Consider the following 18,472-nt stretch of genomic DNA (forward strand, 5'->3'; position numbering starts at 1 on the left):
ATTTCTATCTGGGCTTCAGGACGGGGTGGAACAGGCCCTATATATCCTGGGGGGGGGTCGGAGCTCGGTCTAGGCTTAGCCGAGCCCCCCCGTCGCGGTGAATAAGAAAAAAGGAAATGGAGGCATTGCCCGTCGGCCTTCCGACGGCTGGCACAACCCCGATGAAGAGTTGCTAATTTACGGTTATACCTTAATAAAGCTGTGGCCGACCCCGTCCACTTAAATTGGAACTGTTGTCCGTGCAGTTATTTTGGCCAGCACCATTCACGCGGTATGGGGTATCCTAGCAGTCTGTGTGTAGAGAGGTAGTCACAGCCCCGCCCCCTGTCAGGGCCGTAGCTAGGGGGGGGGGCAAAGGGGGTAGCTGCCCCGGGCACAGAGACCAGGGGGGGCGCCATCACAGGGAGCAGAGAGAGGATGACAGTGGATGAGGCAGCCTGGAAGCTTCTGCCCTCTGTCAGTGTGGGGAGGACGGGGACGATAACTTGATCAGCAGAGCTATTTCCCATACTGTATTGTCTCCTGGCTGCTGTTTAGCTATAATTTGCCAAACAGCAGCCAGGAAACAGTACAGCAAAGTTATTGTGCAGACGGTGAAGGACCTTGACATGTGACTATGTGACTATGACTATACATAGGTCCTGTATGTACACTGCACTATGGAGGAGAAAGAAAGAAGATACAGGTGTGTGGGAAGGGGAGGACAATCAGGGGTGCACAGTCTGGGGAGGGGGGTGAAGGGTGCACAGTCTGGGGAGGGGGGTGAAGGGTGCCCAGTCTGGGGAGGGGGGTGAAGGGTGCCTAGTCTGGGGAGGGGGGTGAAGGGTGCACAGTCTGGGGAGGGTGGTGAAGGGTGCCTAGTCTGGGGAGGGGGGTGAAAGGTGCCCAGTCTGGGGAGGGGGGTGAAGGGTGCCTAGTCTGGGGAGGGGGGTGAAAGGTGCCCAGTCTGGGGAGGGGGGTGAAGGGTGCACAGTCTGGGGAGGGGGGTGAAGGGTGCCCAGTCTGGGGAGGGGGGTGAAGGGTGCCTAGTCTGGGGAGGGGGGTGAAGGGTGCCTAGTCTGGGGAGGGGGGTGAAAGGTGCCCAGTCTGGGGAGGGGGGTGAGGGGTGCACAGTCTGGGGAGGGGGGTGAAGGGTGCCTAGTCTGGGGAGGGGGGGGTTAAAGGGTGCCTAGTCTGGGGAGGGGGGGTTAAAGGGTGCACAGTCTGGGGAGGGGGGTGAAGGGTGCCTAGTCTGGGGAGGGGGGGTGAAGGGTGCCTAGTCTGGGGAGGGGGGGTTAAAGGGTGCCCTGTCTAGGGAGGGGGGGTGAAGGGTGCCTAGTCTGGGGAGGGGGGGTGAAAGGTGCCCAGTCTGGGGAGGGGGGGTGAAGGGTGCCCAGTCTAGGGAGGGGGGGTTAAAGGGTGCCCAGTCTGGGGAGAGGGGTGAAGGGTGCCCAGTCTGGGGAGGAGGGGTTAAAGGGTGCCCAGTCTGGGGAGGGGGTGAAGGGTGCCCAGTCTGGGGTGGGGGGGTGAAGGGTGCCCAGTCTGGGGAGGGGGGTTAAAGGGTGCCCAGTCTGGGGTGGGGGGTGAAGGGTGCCCAGTCTGGGGTGGGGGGTGAAGGGTGCCCAGTCTGGGGTGGGGGGTGAAGGGTGCCCAATCTGGGGGGGAGACACACAAGAGAGTTGGGGTCCAGTGTTTATTAAGGGGTCTGATCTGGTTGTACATTATTCTATACTTAATAACTGCCCTCTCCAAATATATATCACATTTATATAAACCTCACCTACTATCTGCAGGGGGAGGGAACCTTGGCTCTCCAGCTGTTGCAGAACTACAACTCCCATCATGTCTGGACAGCCAAAGTTTTAGCTTTCACTGTCTATGTATGATGGGAGTTGTAGTTTTGCTACAGCTGGGGAGCCAAGGTTCCCTACACCAATCTATAAAGCACCTGTATCTGTATATACAGCGACCATGATACAGGAGTCATTTTTTTAAATTATTTCTATTTTAAATTTGGTGACAAAATACCTTACTGGAGGTGACGGGATACCTTACTGGAGGTGACGGGATACCTTACTGCAGGTGACGGGATACCTTACTGGAGGTGATGGAATACCTTACTGCAGGTGACGGGATACCTTACTGGAGGTGATGGAATACCTTACTGGAGGTGACGGGATACCTTACTGGAGGTGATGGAATACCTTACTGGAGGTGACGGGATACCTTACTGGAGGTGATGGAATACCTTACTGGAGGTGACGGAATACCTTACTGCAGGTGACGGGATACCTTACTGGAGGTGATGGAATACCTTACTGGAGGTGACGGGATACCTTACTGGAGGTGATGGAATACCTTACTGGAGGTGACGGGATACCTTACTGGAGGTGATGGAATACCTTACTGGAGGTGACGGACCTTACTGGAGGTGACGGGATACCTTACTGGAGGTGACGGGATACCTTACTGGAGGTGACGGGATACCTTACTGGAGGTGACGGAATACCTTACTGGAGGTGACGGGATACCTTACTGGAGGTGACGGGATACCTTACTGGAGGTGACGGAATACCTTACTGGAGGTGATGGAATACCTTACTGGAGGTGACGGAATACCTTACTGGAGGTGACGGGATACCTTACTGGAGGTGACGGAATACCTTACTGGAGGTGACGGAATACCTTACTGGAGGTGACGGGATACCTTACTGGAGGTGACGGGATACCTTACTGGAGGTGATGGAATACCTTACTGGAGGTGACGGAATACCTTACTGGAGGTGACTGGATACCTTACTGGAGGTGACGGAATACCTTACTGGAGGTGACGGGATACCTTACTGGAGGTGACGGGATACCTTACTGGAGGTGACGGGATACCTTACTGGAGGTGACGGGATACCTTACTGGAGGTGACGGGATACCTTACTGGAGGTGACGGGATACCTTACTGGAGGTGACGGGATACCTTACTGGAGGTGACGGGATACCTAACTGGGGGTGACGGAATACCTTACTGGAGGTGACGGGATACCTTACTGGAGGTGACGGGATACCTTACTGGAGGTGACGGAATACCTTACTGAGTGGAGTTGATGGAACCTCGAGAAATCCTAGGTCCAGTCGAACTCGAACATTCACGAACATGCTGCATTAGATTGCTGAAGCCTGCCTGGTCCGTGAGGAAGGAGGAGACTGCCCGGCTATTACCTATGCTGAATCCTGGAATTCCAGGCGGTACCCGGGCTGTCTCCTCCTTCCCCACGGACCGGGAAGACATCAGCAATCTAATGCGGAAGGTTTGTGAATGTTCGAGTTCGACCAAACCTAGGATTTCCCGAGGTTCAATCAACTCTCCTGCTGAGCGTACCTGTGCATTAGGAGACGGCACCATAGAATCCCATTACACTGGGGGTCACACTGGAGATAGATCAGGAAGCTTCGCCTCCTAATTCACAGGTACAGACAGCAGGGAGCGGAGACAACGGCGCCTACTCAGGTACAGACAGCAGGGAGCAGAGACAACGGTGCCTACTCAGGTACAGACAGCAGGGAGCGGAGACAACGGAGCCTCCTCAGGTACAGACAGCAGGGAGCGGAGACAACGGAGCCTCCTCAGGTACAGACAGCAGGGAGCGGAGACAACGGAGCCTCCTCAGGTACAGACAGCAGGGAGCGGAGACAACGTCGCCTCCTAATTCACAGGTACAGACAGCAGGGAGGGGAGACAACGGCGCCTCCTCAGGTACAGACAGCAGGGAGCGGAGACAACGGCGCCTACTCAGGTACAGACAGCAGGGAGCGGAGACAACGGAGCCTCCTCAGGTACAGACAGCAGGGAGCGGAGACAACGTCGCCTCCTCAGGTACAGACAGCAGGGAGCGGAGACAACGGAGCCTCCTCAGGTACAGACAGCAGGGAGCGGAGACAACGTCGCCTCCTAATTCACAGGTACAGACAGCAGGGAGGGGAGACAACGGCGCCTCCTCAGGTACAGACAGCAGGGAGCGGAGACAACGGCGCCTCCTCAGGTACAGACAGCAGGGAGCGGAGACAACGGAGCCTCCTAATTCACAGGTACAGACAGCAGGGAGCGGAGACAATGGCGCCTCCTCAGGTACAGACAGCAGGGAGCGGAGACAACGGCGCCTCCTCAGGTACAGACAGCAGGGAGCGGAGACAACGGAGCCTCCTCAGGTACAGACAGCAGGGAGCGGAGACAACGTCGCCTCCTAATTCACAGGTACAGACAGCAGGGAGCGGAGACAACGGCGCCTCCTCAGGTACAGACAGCAGGGAGCGGAGACAACGGAGCCTCCTCAGATACAGACAGCAGGGAGCGGAGACAACGGAGCCTCCTCAGGTACAGACAGCAGGGAGCGGAGACAACGGCGCCTACTCAGGTACAGACAGCAGGGAGCGGAGACAACGGCGCCTCCTCAGGTACAGACAGCAGGGAGCGGAGACAACGGAGCCTCCTCAGGTACAGACAGCAGGGAGCGGAGACAACGGAGCCTCCTCAGGTACAGACAGCAGGGAGCGGAGACAACGGAGCCTCCTCAGGTACAGACAGCAGGGAGCGGAGACAACGGAGCCTCCTCAGGTACAGACAGCAGGGAGCGGAGACAACGGCGCCTCCTCAGGTACAGACAGCAGGAAGCGGAGACAACGGCGCCTCCTCAGGTACAGACAGCAGGGAGCGGAGACAACGGCCCCTCCACAGGTACAGACAGCAGGGAGCGGAGACAACGGAGCCTCCTCAGGTACAGACAGCAGGGAGCGGAGACAACGGAGCCTCCTCAGGTACAGACAGCAGGGAGCGGAGACAACGGAGCCTCCTCAGGTACAGACAGCAGGGAGCGGAGACAGCGGAGACAACGGAGCCTCCTCAGGTACAGACAGCAGGGAGCGGAGACAACGGAGCCTCCTCAGGTACAGACAGCAGGGAGCGGAGACAACGGAGCCTCCTCAGGTACAGACAGCAGGGAGCGGAGACAACGGCGCCTCCTCAGGTACAGACAGCAGGGAGCGGAGACAACGGAGCCTCCTCAGGTACAGACAGCAGGGAGCGGAGACAACGTCGCCTCCTAATTCACAGGTACAGACAGCAGGGAGCGGAGACAATGGCGCCTCCTCAGGTACAGACAGCAGGGAGCGGAGACAACGGAGCCTCCTCAGGTACAGACAGCAGGGAGCAGAGACAACGGAACCTCCTCAGGTACAGACAGCAGGGAGCGGAGACAACGGTGCCTACTCAGGTACAGACAGCAGGGAGCGGAGACAACGGCGCCTCCTCAGGTACAGACAGCAGGGAGCGGAGACAACGGAGCCTCCTCAGGTACAGACAGCAGGGAGCGGAGACAACGGAGCCTCCTCAGGTACAGACAGCATGGAGCGGAGCCAACGGAGCCTCCTCAGGTACAGACAGCAGGGAGCGGAGACAACGGCGCCTCCTCAGGTACAGACAGCAGGGAGCGGAGACAACGGCCCCTCCACAGGTACAGACAGCAGGGAGCGGAGACAACGGCCCCTCCACAGGTACAGACAGCAGGGAGCGGAGACAACGGCCCCTCCACAGGTACAGACAGCAGGGAGCGGAGACAACGGCGCCTCCTCAGGTACAGACAGCAGGGAGCGGAGACAACGGCGCCTCCACAGGTACAGAAAAGCAGGGAGCTGAGACAACGGCGCCTCCTCAGGTACAGACAGCAGGGAGCGGAGACAACGGAGCATCCTCAGGTACAGACAGCAGGGAGCGGAGACAACGGCGCCTCCTCAGGTACAGACAGCAGGGAGCAGAGACAACGGCGCCTACAGTCAAAGCCCCACCCCCTGTATATCCTGTGTATAGAGAGGTAGTCACAGCCCCGCCCCCTTGATGACATCACTGATATAATAATATAGTGATACATTTGCCCCTGTATTGGAGTTGCCCTTACTTGGCGGCTGTACCTGCACGGGCATCGCCCACAGATTGGGGCACAGGAACAGGAACCACATCAGCTGATTGGTCTCTATGGCAACCAGGTTATTGATCTGGCCCAGGGTCATCTCCCCCATGGACATGTTAGAGGTGGAAAGTTTCAGGATCTTGTTGTAGATCATGGCCTAAAAGTGAGAGGAAAGTCACATACTAGTCACCAGATTATACCTTAAAGGGCCGGTAACATTCTGCCCCGGAGGTTATATCATTACTGGAGCGTTATAAGAGGTGCGGCTGATATCAGTCACATATGATGTCTGGAGGTTATATCATTACTGGAGCGTTATAAGAGGAGCGGCTGATATCAGTCACATATGATGTAATAGGAGGTTATATCAGTGCTGGAGCGTTATAAGAGGAGCGGCTGATATCAGTCACATATGATGTAATAGGAGGATATATCAGTACTGGAGTGTTATAAGAGGTGCGGCTGATATCAGTCACATATGATGTAATAGGAGGTTATATCAGTGCTGGAGCGTTATAAGAGGAGCGGCTGATATCAGTCATATATGATGTAATAGGAGGATATATCAGTACTGGAGCGTTATAAGAGGAGCGGCTGATATCAGTCACATAGGATGTAATAGGAGGATATATCAGTACTGGAGTGTTATAAGAGGAGCGGCTGATATCAGTCACATATGATGTAATAGGAGGTTATATCAGTACTGGAGCGTTATAAGAGGAGCGGCTGATATTAGTCACATATGATGTAATAGGAGGATATATCAGTGCTGGAGCGTTATAAGAGGAGCGGCTGATATCAGTCACATATGATGTAATAGGAGGATATATCAGTGCTGGAGCGTTATAAGAGGAGCGGCTGATATCAGTCACATATGATGTAATAGGAGGTTATATCTGCTGGAGCGTTATAAGAGGAGCGGCTGATATCAGTCACATATGATGTAATAGGAGGATATATCAGTACTGGAGCGTTATAAGAGGAGCGGCTGATATCAGTCACATAGGATGAAATAGGAGGTTATATCAGTACTGGAGCGTTATAAGAGGAGCGGCTGATATCAGTCACATATGATGTAATAGGAGGTTATATCAGTGCTGGAGCGTAATAAGAGGAGCGGCTGATATCAGTCACATATGATAGTGTGTGTGTGTGTGTAGGGGGGGGGGGTTGGGGGGGGAGGGGGTAGTACACACCAGTAACGCTCCCCGAAGGTTGATTCCAGTCTCTATGGCGACATAGTACGATGCTTGTAGGAACGTCCTCTGGAGAATTAGGGCCAAAAATAAAAGGACGGCCAGAACATAGTTATTCTCCAAAAACTCCTTAGAGGAGAGGAAGTAAACGCTGATGAACTGATTGCTGGGGAAATCCTGGAGACAGAGAATGAGACAAGCTTAGAGAAGGAGCTAAACCCCGCCCACAAGGAGCACAAACAGAGAAAGGATTCTCTACAGTAAGAGCGGTCACACTATGGTGTATATACTGTAAGACCGGTCACACTATGGTGTATATACTGTAAGAGCGGTCACACTATGGTGTATATACTGTAAGAGCGGTCACACTATGGGGTGTATATACTGTAAGAGCGGTCACACTATGGGGTGTATATACTGTAAGACCGGTCACACTATGGTGTATATACTGTAAGAGCGGTCACACTATGGGGTGTATATACTGTAAGAGCGGTCACACTATGGGGTATATACTGTAAGAGCGGTCACACTATGGGGTGTATATACTGTAAGAGCGGTCACACTATGGTGTATATACTGTAAGAGCGGTCACACTATGGTGTATATACTGTAAGAGCGGTCACACTATGGAGTATATACTGTAAGAGCGGTCACACTATGGTGTATATACTGTAAGAGCGGTCACACTATGGTGTATATACTGTAAGAGCGGTCACACTATGGAGTATATACTGTAAGAGCGGTCACACTATGGGGTGTATATAGTGTAAGAGCGGTCACACTATGGTGTATATACTGTAAGAGCGGTCACACTATGGTGTATATACTGTAAGAGCGGTCACACTATGGTGTATATACTGTAAGAGCGGTCACACTATGGGGTATATACTGTAAGAGCGGTCACACTATGGGGTGTATATACTGTAAGAGCGGTCACACTATGGGGTATATACTGTAAGAGCGGTCACACTATGGTGTATATACTGTAAGAGCGGTCACACTATGGGGTATATACTGTAAGAGCGGTCACACTATGGTGTATATACTGTAAGAGCGGTCACACTGTGGTGTATATACTGTAAGAGCGGTCACACTATGGTGTATATACTGTAAGAGCGGTCACACTATGGGGTATATACTGTAAGAGCGGTCACACTATGGTGTATATACTGTAAGAGCGGTCACACTATGGTGTATATACTGTAAGAGCGGTCACACTATGGTGTATATACTGTAAGAGCGGTCACACTATGGTGTATATACTGTAAGAGCGGTCACACTATGGGGTATATACTGTAAGAGCGGTCACACTATGGTGTATATACTGTAAGAGCGGTCACACTATGGGGTATATACTGTAAGAGCGGTCACACTATGGGGTATATACTATAAGAGCGGTCACACTATGGTGTATATACTGTAAGAGCGGTCACACTATGGTGTATATACTGTAAGAGCGGTCACACTATGGTGTATATACTGTAAGAGCGGTCACACTATGGGGTATATACTGTAAGAGCGGTCACACTATGGTGTATATACTGTAAGAGCGGTCACACTATGGTGTATATACTGTAAGAGCGGTCACACTATGGTGTATATACTGTAAGAGCGGTCACACTATGGTGTATATACTGTAAGAGCGGTCACACTATGGGGTATATACTGTAAGAGCGGTCACACTATGGGGTGTATATACTGTAAGAGCGGTCACACTATGGGGTGTATATACTGTAAGAGCGGTCACACTATGGTGTATATACTGTAAGAGCGGTCACACTATGGTGTATATACTGTAAGAGCGGTCACACTATGGTGTATATACTGTAAGAGCGGTCACACTATGGGGTATATACTGTAAGAGCGGTCACACTATGGTGTATATACTGTAAGAGCGGTCACACTATGGGGTATATACTGTAAGAGCGGTCACACTATGGGGTATATACTGTAAGAGCGGTCACACTATGGGGTATATACTGTAAGAGCGGTCACACTATGGGGTATATACTGTAAGAGCGGTCACACTATGGAGTATATACTGTAAGAGAGGTCACACTGTGGGGTATATACTGTAAGAGCGGTCACACTATGGGGTGTATATACTGTAAGAGCGGTCACACTATGGGGTATATACTGTAAGAGCGGTCACACTATGGGGTATATACTGTAAGAGCGGTCACACTATGGTGTATATACTGTAAGAGCGGTCACACTATGGGGTATATACTGTAAGAGCGGTCACACTATGGAGTATATACTGTAAGAGCGGTCACACTATGGTGTATATACTGTAAGAGCGGTCACACTATGGGGTGTATATACTGTAAGAGCGGTCACACTATGGTATATACTGTAAGAGAGGTCACACTATGGGGTATATACAGTAAGAGCGGTCACACTACGGTGTATATACTGTAAGAGCGGTCACACTATGGAGTCTATACTGTAAGAGCGGTCACACTATGGGGTATATACTGTAAGAGCGGTCACACTATGGTGTATATACTGTAAGAGCGGTCACACTATGGTGTATATACTGTAAGAGCGGTCACACTATGGGGTATATACTGTAAGAGCGGTCACACTGTGGGGTATATACTGTAAGAGAGGTCACACTATGGATCTCGTTCTAATGGTCGGGGACTCACTTGCTCGGTTTTGGTTTCGTTGGTGGCTCCGAGTTGCTGGACGATCCCCGATATACAGAGCGGACCGGCGAACCCCAACAGATCAGCCAAATACCGGAACGTGCTGCTCAACAGGATTGGACGGCCGAAGGCTTTGTAGATGGCGAGCCAGATGGACGGGGTCCTGTGCGGCTCATCAATCACTTTCTTCTGTGTAAAACATTAAGGACGCATCATGTGAGCCCCCCAGCAGACCCCTATATAATCAGCCCCCAGCAGACCCCTATATAATCAGCCCCCAGCAGACCCCTATATAATCATCCCCCCCAGCAGACCCCTATATAATCAGCCCCCCCAGCAGACCCCTATATAATCAGCCCCCCCAGCAGACCCCTATATAATCAGCCCCCCCAGCAGACCCCTATATTATCAGCCCCCCAGCAGACCCCCTATATTATCAGCCCCCCCCAGCAGACCCCTATATTATCAGCCCCCCAGCAGACCCCTATATAATCAGCCCCCCCAGCAGACCCCTATATAATCACCCCCCCCAGCAGACCCCTATATTATCAGCCCCCCCAGCAGACCCCTATATAATCAGCCCCCCCAGCAGACCCCTATATTATCAGCCCCCCCAGCAGACCCCTATATAATCAGCCCCCCCAGCAGACCCCTATATAATCAGCCCCCCCCTTCCCGACGTCATCAGGGGGCGGGGCAGACAGATTGGCGGCCGCCCAGACACTTGTATACATGGCGGCTGAGATCAGCCTCTCACCTCACAATGGAAAAATGCAGCGAGTGCCAGATATAGGAATGTGCGCAGCGATAACGTCCTTAACCCCGCGCCTGCCAGGCTGCTGCCACCGCTCACACCACAGCTGAGGATCTGCTACAATAGAATCCAGTCTGCTACCCCATAGAGGACAGTCTGGATACAACTGTAACAGCCCTCCAGCTGTGATACAGTGTGATACAATGATGAGGCTTTGTACACACAGGACTGGACGCCGGCCCTTTAAGAGCGATCAGTGCAGGGACTGTAGATTTACCCCAGAGAGGGCAGAATGGGGAGAAGGACTGGGGGGTTCTCCATTAGTGCCCCCCATCCCCCCGTATACCCTATATACCCTCTGCTCCTCGTAGGCCTCCCTCAGGCTGACGTAGTTGGTCAGCGACCTCATGGCGATGGGTAACTTCCCGATGGTCTTCAGGTCGATCGGCCTCTTGTGCGCGGTGACGATCAGCGGGTTCATCCACCAGTACGTGGCTTTGGAGAGTAGGTTGACAAAGGGCTGCAGGAAGCGGACCCCCAAGTCCTGGAGATCCTCGGGGGGCTTCACCTTCTGGGGGCTGGTGAAGAAGACGTATTTCTGGAAGAAAAAGACAACGGAGGGTCAGAGGAGCGGGGGTGGGGGGGTGGTAGTGGCTGTGACCGGCTGTGGGGGGGGTGGGGGGGGCTAGGAGGAAGTAGCAGCTATGACCGCCTGGGAGGGGGTGTCTGTGACCGGCTGGGGGGGGGGCGGCTGTGAGCAGACGGAGGGGTGGGGGGGGGGAGCGGCTCTGACCGGCTGGGGGGGGGGGGGGAGCGGCTGGGAGTGGCTGTGACCGGCTGGGTGGGTGGGGGGGGGGGGGTTAGGCGGCTGTGACTGGCTGGGGGGGGGGGAGTGGCTGGGGGGGGGGGGCGGCTGGGGGGGGGGGGCGGCGGCTGGGAGCGGGTGTGACCGGCTGGGTGGGGGGGGTTAGGCGGCTGTGACTGGCTGGGGGGGGGAGCGGCTGGGAGTGGCTGGGGGGGGGGCGGCGGCTGGGAGCGGGTGTGACCGGCTGGGTGGGGGGGGTTAGGCGGCTGTGACTGGCTGGGGGGGGAAGCGGCTGGGAGTGGCTGGGGGGGGGCGGCTGGGAGTGGCTGGGGGGGGGGCGGCGGCTGGGAGCGGGTGTGACCGGCTGGGTGGGGGGGGTTAGGCGGCTGTGACTGGCTGGGGGGGGGAAGCGGCTGGGAGTGGCTGGGGGGGGGGGCGGCGGCTGGGAGCGGGTGTGACCGGCTGGGTGGGGGGGTGGGGGGGTTAGGCGGCTGTGACTGGCTGGGCGGGGGGGGGGGTTAGGTGGCTGTGACTGGCTGGGGGGGGGGGGCGGCGGCTGGGAGCGGGTGTGAGCGGCTGGAGGGGGGGGTGTTAGCAGCTGGAGGAGGGGGGTGAACATGTTTCCACGGCTGTGATCGGCCAGGGAGGGGGGGAGAAGAGCGCTGGCATACCCGCAGCCAGATGACCAGGACCTCCACCGCCATCAGCAGCCCGTACAGGACCACCATGGCCCCGGTGATGCAGAAGCGCAGCTGGTGCACCCCCACACCGTTCTCACAGTACTTCACCAGCTTGATGGTTTTGGAAATAAATGCCAAGACCCAATAGAGGAAGAGCGCTGCAAGACACACAAGGGTTATAACTACACATTAGGGTATATATATACACACACACACACATCTACACTGCACTCTACACACACACACACACACACACACATCTACACTGCACTCTACACACACACACACCTACACTGCACTCTACACACACACACACACACCTACACTGCACTCTACACACACACACACCTACACTGCACTCTACACACATGCACACCTACACTGTACCCTACAAACACACACACACACACACACCTACACTGCACTCTACACACACGCACACCTACACACACCTACACTGCACTCTACACACACGCACACCTACACACACCTACACTGCACTCTACACACATGCCCATCTACACTGCACTCTACACACACACACACACATCTACACTGCACTCTACACACATGCACACCTACACTGCACTCTACACACACACACCTACACTGCACTCTACACACACACACACACACACACACACCTACACTGCACTCTACACACACACCCATCTACACACACTCACCCATCTACAGGGCACTCTACACACACACACACACACCCCTACACTGCACTCTACACACACACATCTACACTGCAATCTAAACACACACACCAATCTACACTACACTACACAAACACACACACATACACACACACATCCATCTACACTGCCGTTCTGCACTGTATGGACACTCTATAGTAACCCTCTTCACACTTTTTCTGTACATACACACTCACTGAAATCTCACCTAGTAATAATTTTGGGAAGTTTGAGGTTTCAATGTTGTGGTAATAGATAATCGACGTGGTCGCAGCTATAAATCCCACAATAGCCGGCATGTACAGGTGGAGGTGCCGCGATGGCATCTTCCTGCACAACATATGAGAAATGGACAGTGACCAGAGCATAACACATGATGTAACAGCAGTATAGTGAGTGCAGCTCTGGAGGATGAGACATGATGTAACAGCAGTATAGTGAGTGCAGCTCTGGAGGATGAGACATGATGTAACAGCAGTATAGTGAGTGCAGCTCTGGAGGATGAGACATGATGTAACAGCAGAATAGTGAGTGCAGCTCTGGAGGATGAGACATGATGTAAGAGCAGAATAGTGAGTGCAGCTCTGGAGGATGAGACCTGATGTAACAGCAGAATAGTGAGTGCAGCTCCAGAGGATGAGACAGGGTGTAACAGCAGAATAGTGAGTGCAGCTCTGGAGGATGAGACAGGGTGTAACAGCAGAATAGTGAGTGCAGCTCTGGAGGATGTAACAGCAGAATAGTGAGTGCAGCTCTGGAGGATGAGACAGAGTGTAACAGCAGAATAGTGAGTGCAGCTCTGGAGGATGAGACCTGATGTAACAGCAGAATAGTGAGTGCAGCTCTGGAGGATGAGACAGGATGTAACAGCAGAATAGTGAGTGCAGCTCTGGAGGATGAGACAGAGTGTAACAGCAGAATAGTGAGTGCAGCTCTGGAGGATGAGACAGAGTGTAACAGTAGAATAGTGAGTGCAGCTCTGGAGGATGAGACAGAGTGTAACAGCAGAATAGTGAGTGCAGCTCTGGAGGATGAGACAGAGTGTAACAGCAGAATAGTGAGTGCAGCTCTGGAGGATGAGACAGAGTGTAACAGCAGAATAGTGAGTGCAGCTCTGGAGGATGAGACAGAGTGTAACAGCAGAATAGTGAGTGCAGCTCTGGAGGATGAGACAGAGTGTAACAGCAGAATAGTGACTGCAGCTCTGTAGGATGAGACCTGATGTAACAGCAGAATAGTGAGTGCAGCTCTGGAGGTGACCGTCAATCTGTTACAATGCACTATGTGGTATGGTGTGTGGTTATAGGACCCTCTAAGGTGTGTGTAGGGGGGAGGGGGGGGTTGGACTCACGCGTCGGACACGATGCCCTCTGCGATCTCGCACACATGGACAAACAGCAGCACAAAGGTCAGGAGCCATCGCAGGTTGTGTCCAGGGAAGTGCAGCCAGGTGTTGTGGTGAATCTGGACCTTTGAGCTCTGACTCCCCCATCCTGCAGCGAACACAGAACATAATACTCATAATAATAAATAATCACCAATAATCACCGATTGTCGTGGATCTGACACCATCACATGACCCTCACCACCCCGCAGGCCGCAGCATAGGGGCCCAGAGCAGGACACTCACCAATAAACAGGATCGGGAAGGTTATAAAGAGCAGGAAGACGTGAGGCACGAGGTTCAGGGCGTCCAGGAAGCAGATGTTGTTCAGCACCCCGTTATTCACATTGTAGGAGGTGGAAATGTTATTACCGCAGAACGAGAGGCTCATGTCTCCCTGCAAGACAAGGAATACAGGTTATATACCCCCCACTCACCTCCAGAGCTGCACTCACTATTCTGCTGTTACATCATGTCTCATTCTCCAGAGCTGCACTCACTATTCTGCTGTTACATCATGTCTCATCCTCCAGATCTGCACTCACTATTCTGCTGTTACATCATGTCTCATCCTCCAGAGCTGCACTCACTATTCTGCTGTTACATCATGTCTCATCCTCCAGATCTGCACTCACTATTCTGCTGTTACATCATGTCTCATCCTCCAGAGCTGCACTCACTATTCTGCTGTTACACCATGTCTCATCCTCCAGAGCTGCACTCACTATTCTGCTGTTACATCATGTCTCATCCCCCAGAGCTGCACTCACTATTCTGCTGTTACATCATGTCTCATCCTCCAGAGCTGCACTCACTATTCTGCTGTTACATCACGTCTCATCCTCCAGAGCTGCACTCACTATTCTGCTGTTACATCCTGCCTCATCCTCCAGAGCTGCACTCACTATTCTGCTGTTACATCATGTCTCATCCTCCAGAGCTGCACTCACTATTCTGCTGTTACATCATGTCTCATCCCCCAGAGCTGCACTCACTATTCTGCTGTTACATCATGTCTCATCCTCCAGAGCTGCACTCACTATTCTGCTGTTACATCACGTCTCATCCTCCAGAGCTGCACTCACTATTCTGCTGTTACATCCTGCCTCATCCTCCAGAGCTGCACTCACTATTCTGCTGTTACATCATGTCTCATCCTCCAGAGCTGCACTCGCTATCCTGCTGTTACATCATGTCTCATCCCCCAGAGCTGCACTCACTATTCTGCTGTTACATCATGTCTCATCCTCCAGAGCTGCACTCACTATTCTGCTGTTACACCATGTCTCATCCTCCAGATCTGCACTCACTATTCTGCTGTTGCATCACGTCTCATCCTCCAGAGCTGCACTCACTATTCTGCTGTTACATCCTGTCTCATCCTCCAGAGCTGCACTCACTATTCTGCTGTTACATCATGTCTCATCCTCCAGTCACCTCCAGAGCTACACTCACTCATGACAATATTATATAGAACCTAAGCTTTCTCTATCTTACTCTTTCCCGTCTTCTTTCTTTACGGCAAGTGGTTGTGAAGAGTAAACAGATGAATTGTGTAACACCAAGAAGGATCATAAAATTCACAATCCAGAGCGACCAGTAAAGTGCAGCCAGTGGTAGGAGGAGGACAGGGGGTATAGATAGGGGTGCAGCCAGTGGTAGGAGGAGGACAGGGGGTATAGATAGGGGTGCAGCCAGTGGTAGGAGGAGGACAGGGGGTATAGATAGGGGTGCAGCCAGTGGTAGGAGGACAGGAGGTATAGATAGGGGTGCAGCCAGTGGTAGGAGGAGGACAGGGGGTATAGATAGGGGTGCAGCCAGTGGTAGGAGGACAGGGGGTATAGATAGGGGTGCAGCCAGTGGTAGGAGGACAGGGGGTATAGATAGGGGTGCAGCCAGTGGTAGGAGGAGGACAGGAGGTATAGATAGGGGTGCAGCCAGTGGTAGGAGGACAGGGGGTATAGATAGGGGTGCAGCCAGTGGTAGGAGGAGGACAGGGGGTATAGATAGGGGTGCAGCCAGTGGTAGGAGGAGGACAGGGGGTATAGATAGGGGTGCAGCCAGTGGTAGGAGGAGGACAGGAGGTATAGATAGGGGTGCAGCCAGTGGTAGGAGGACAGGGGGTATAGATAGGGGTGCAGCCAGTGGTAGGAGGAGGAGGACAGGAGGTATAGATAGGGGTGCAGCCAGTGGTAGGAGGAGGACAGGGGGTATAGATAGGGGTGCAGCCAGTGGTAGGAGGAGGACAGGGGGTATAGATAGGGGTGCAGCCAGTGGTAGGAGGAGGACAGGGGGTATAGATAGGGGTGCAGCCAGTGGTAGGAGGACAGGGGGTATAGATAGGGGTGCAGCCAGTGGTAGGAGGAGGACAGGGGGTATAGATAGGGGTGCAGCCAGTGGTAGGAGGACAGGGGGTATAGATAGGGGTGCAGCCAGTGGTAGGAGGACAGGGGGTATAGATAGGGGTGCAGCCAGTGGTAGGAGGACAGGGGGTATAGATAGGGGTGCAGCCAGTGGTAGGAGGACAGGGGGTATAGATAGGGGTGCAGCCAGTGGTAGGAGGAGGACAGGGGGTATAGATAGGGGTGCAGCCAGTGGTAGGAGGACAGGGGGTATAGATAGGGGTGCAGCCAGTGGTAGGAGGACAGGGGGTATAGATAGGGGTGCAGCCAGTGGTAGGAGGAGGACAGGGGGTATAGATAGGGGTGCAGCCAGTGGTAGGAGGAGGAGAGGGGGTATAGATAGGGGTGCAGCCAGTGGTAGGAGGAGGACAGGGGGTATAGATAGGGGTGCAGCCAGTGGTAGGAGGAGGACAGGAGGTATAGATAGGGGTGCAGCCAGTGGTAGGAGGACAGGGGGTATAGATAGGGGTGCAGCCAGTGGTAGGAGGAGGACAGGGGGTATAGATAGGGGTGCAGCCAGTGGTAGGAGGACAGGGGGTATAGATAGGGGTGCAGCCAGTGGTAGGAGGACAGGGGGTATAGATAGGGGTGCAGCCAGTGGTAGGAGGAGGACAGGGGGTATAGATAGGGGTGCAGCCAGTGGTAGGAGGAGGACAGGAGGTATAGATAGGGGTGCAGCCAGTGGTAGGAGGAGGACAGGGGGTATAGATAGGGGTGCAGCCAGTGGTAGGAGGAGGACAGGGGGTATAGATAGGGGTGCAGCCAGTGGTAGGAGGAGGACAGGGGGTATAGATAGGGGTGCAGCCAGTGGTAGGAGGAGGACAGGGGTATAGATAGGGGTGCAGCCAGTGGTAGGAGGACAGGGGGTATAGATAGGGGTGCAGCCAGTGGTAGGAGGAGGACAGGGGGTATAGATAGGGGTGCAGCCAGTGGTAGGAGGACAGGGGGTATAGATAGGGGTGCAGCCAGTGGTAGGAGGAGGACAGGGGGTATAGATAGGGGTGCAGCCAGTGGTAGGAGGGACAGGGGGTATAGATAGGGGTGCAGCCAGTGGTAGGAGGAGGACAGGGGGTATAGATAGGGGTGCAGCCAGTGGTAGGAGGAGGACAGGGGGTATAGATAGGGGTGCAGCCAGTGGTAGGAGGAGGACAGGGGGTATAGATAGGGGTGCAGCCAGTGGTAGGAGGACAGGGGGTATAGATAGGGGTGCAGCCAGTGGTAGGAGGAGGACAGGGGGTATAGATAGGGGTGCAGCCAGTGGTAGGAGGAGGACAGGGGGTATAGATAGGGGTGCAGCCAGTGGTAGGAGGAGGACAGGGGGTATAGATAGGGGTGCAGCCAGTGGTAGGAGGAGGACAGGGGGGTATAGATAGGGGTGCAGCCAGTGGTAGGAGGACAGGAGGTATAGATAGGGGTGCAGCCAGTGGTAGGAGGAGGACAGGGGGTATAGATAGGGGTGCAGACAGTGGTAGGAGGAGGACAGGGGGTATAGATAGGGGTGCAGCCAGTGGTAGGAGGAGGACAGGGGGTATAGATAGGGGTGCAGCCAGTGGTAGGAGGAGGACAGGGGGTATAGATAGGGGTGCAGCCAGTGGTAGGAGGACAGGAGGTATAGATAGGGGTGCAGCCAGTGGTAGGAGGAGGACAGGAGGTATAGATAGGGGTGCAGCCAGTGGTAGGAGGACAGGAGGTATAGATAGGGGTGCAGCCAGTGGTAGGAGGAGGACAGGGGGTATAGATAGGGGTGCAGCCAGTGGTAGGAGGAGGAGGAGGACAGGGGGTATAGATAGGGGTGCAGTCAGTGGTAGGAGGAGGACAGGGGGTATAGATAGGGGTGCAGCCAGTGGTAGGAGGAGGACAGGGGGGTATAGATAGGGGTGCAGCCAGTGGTAGGGGGAGGACAGGGGGTATAGATAGGGGTGCAGCCAGTGGTAGGAGGAGGACAGGGGGTATAGATAGGGGT

General features: G+C 54.1%; 1 protein-coding gene across 6 annotated transcripts in view; it reads right to left on the minus strand.

The window, feature by feature from the left end:
• The window catches only part of ABCC9 (ATP binding cassette subfamily C member 9), a 127,507-nt gene that overhangs the window by 100,249 nt on the left and 8,786 nt on the right, over positions 1-18,472 (minus strand). For 5 of the 6 annotated variants that reach the window (XM_069963754.1, XM_069963746.1, XM_069963781.1 and 2 more), the window contains exons 2-9: positions 14,354-14,504; positions 14,075-14,216; positions 12,932-13,053; positions 12,011-12,177; positions 10,890-11,132; positions 9,781-9,969; positions 7,130-7,306; positions 5,935-6,090 (exon numbers count right to left, since the gene is read on the minus strand). In XM_069963754.1, coding sequence (XP_069819855.1) covers positions 5,935-6,090; positions 7,130-7,306; positions 9,781-9,969; positions 10,890-11,132; positions 12,011-12,177; positions 12,932-13,053; positions 14,075-14,216; positions 14,354-14,498 — 1,341 coding nt within the window. In that variant the 5' untranslated portion in view covers positions 14,499-14,504. Of the gene's footprint in view, positions 1-5,934; positions 6,091-7,129; positions 7,307-9,780; positions 9,970-10,889; positions 11,133-12,010; positions 12,178-12,931; positions 13,054-14,074; positions 14,217-14,353; positions 14,505-15,604; positions 15,621-18,472 lie in introns of those variants that run through there. The other variant, XM_069963763.1, reaches the window with a different exon arrangement.

Source organism: Dendropsophus ebraccatus, chromosome 1 (genome assembly GCF_027789765.1).
Source record: "Dendropsophus ebraccatus isolate aDenEbr1 chromosome 1, aDenEbr1.pat, whole genome shotgun sequence".
In the NCBI taxonomy this organism is placed as follows: domain Eukaryota; kingdom Metazoa; phylum Chordata; class Amphibia; order Anura; family Hylidae; genus Dendropsophus; species Dendropsophus ebraccatus.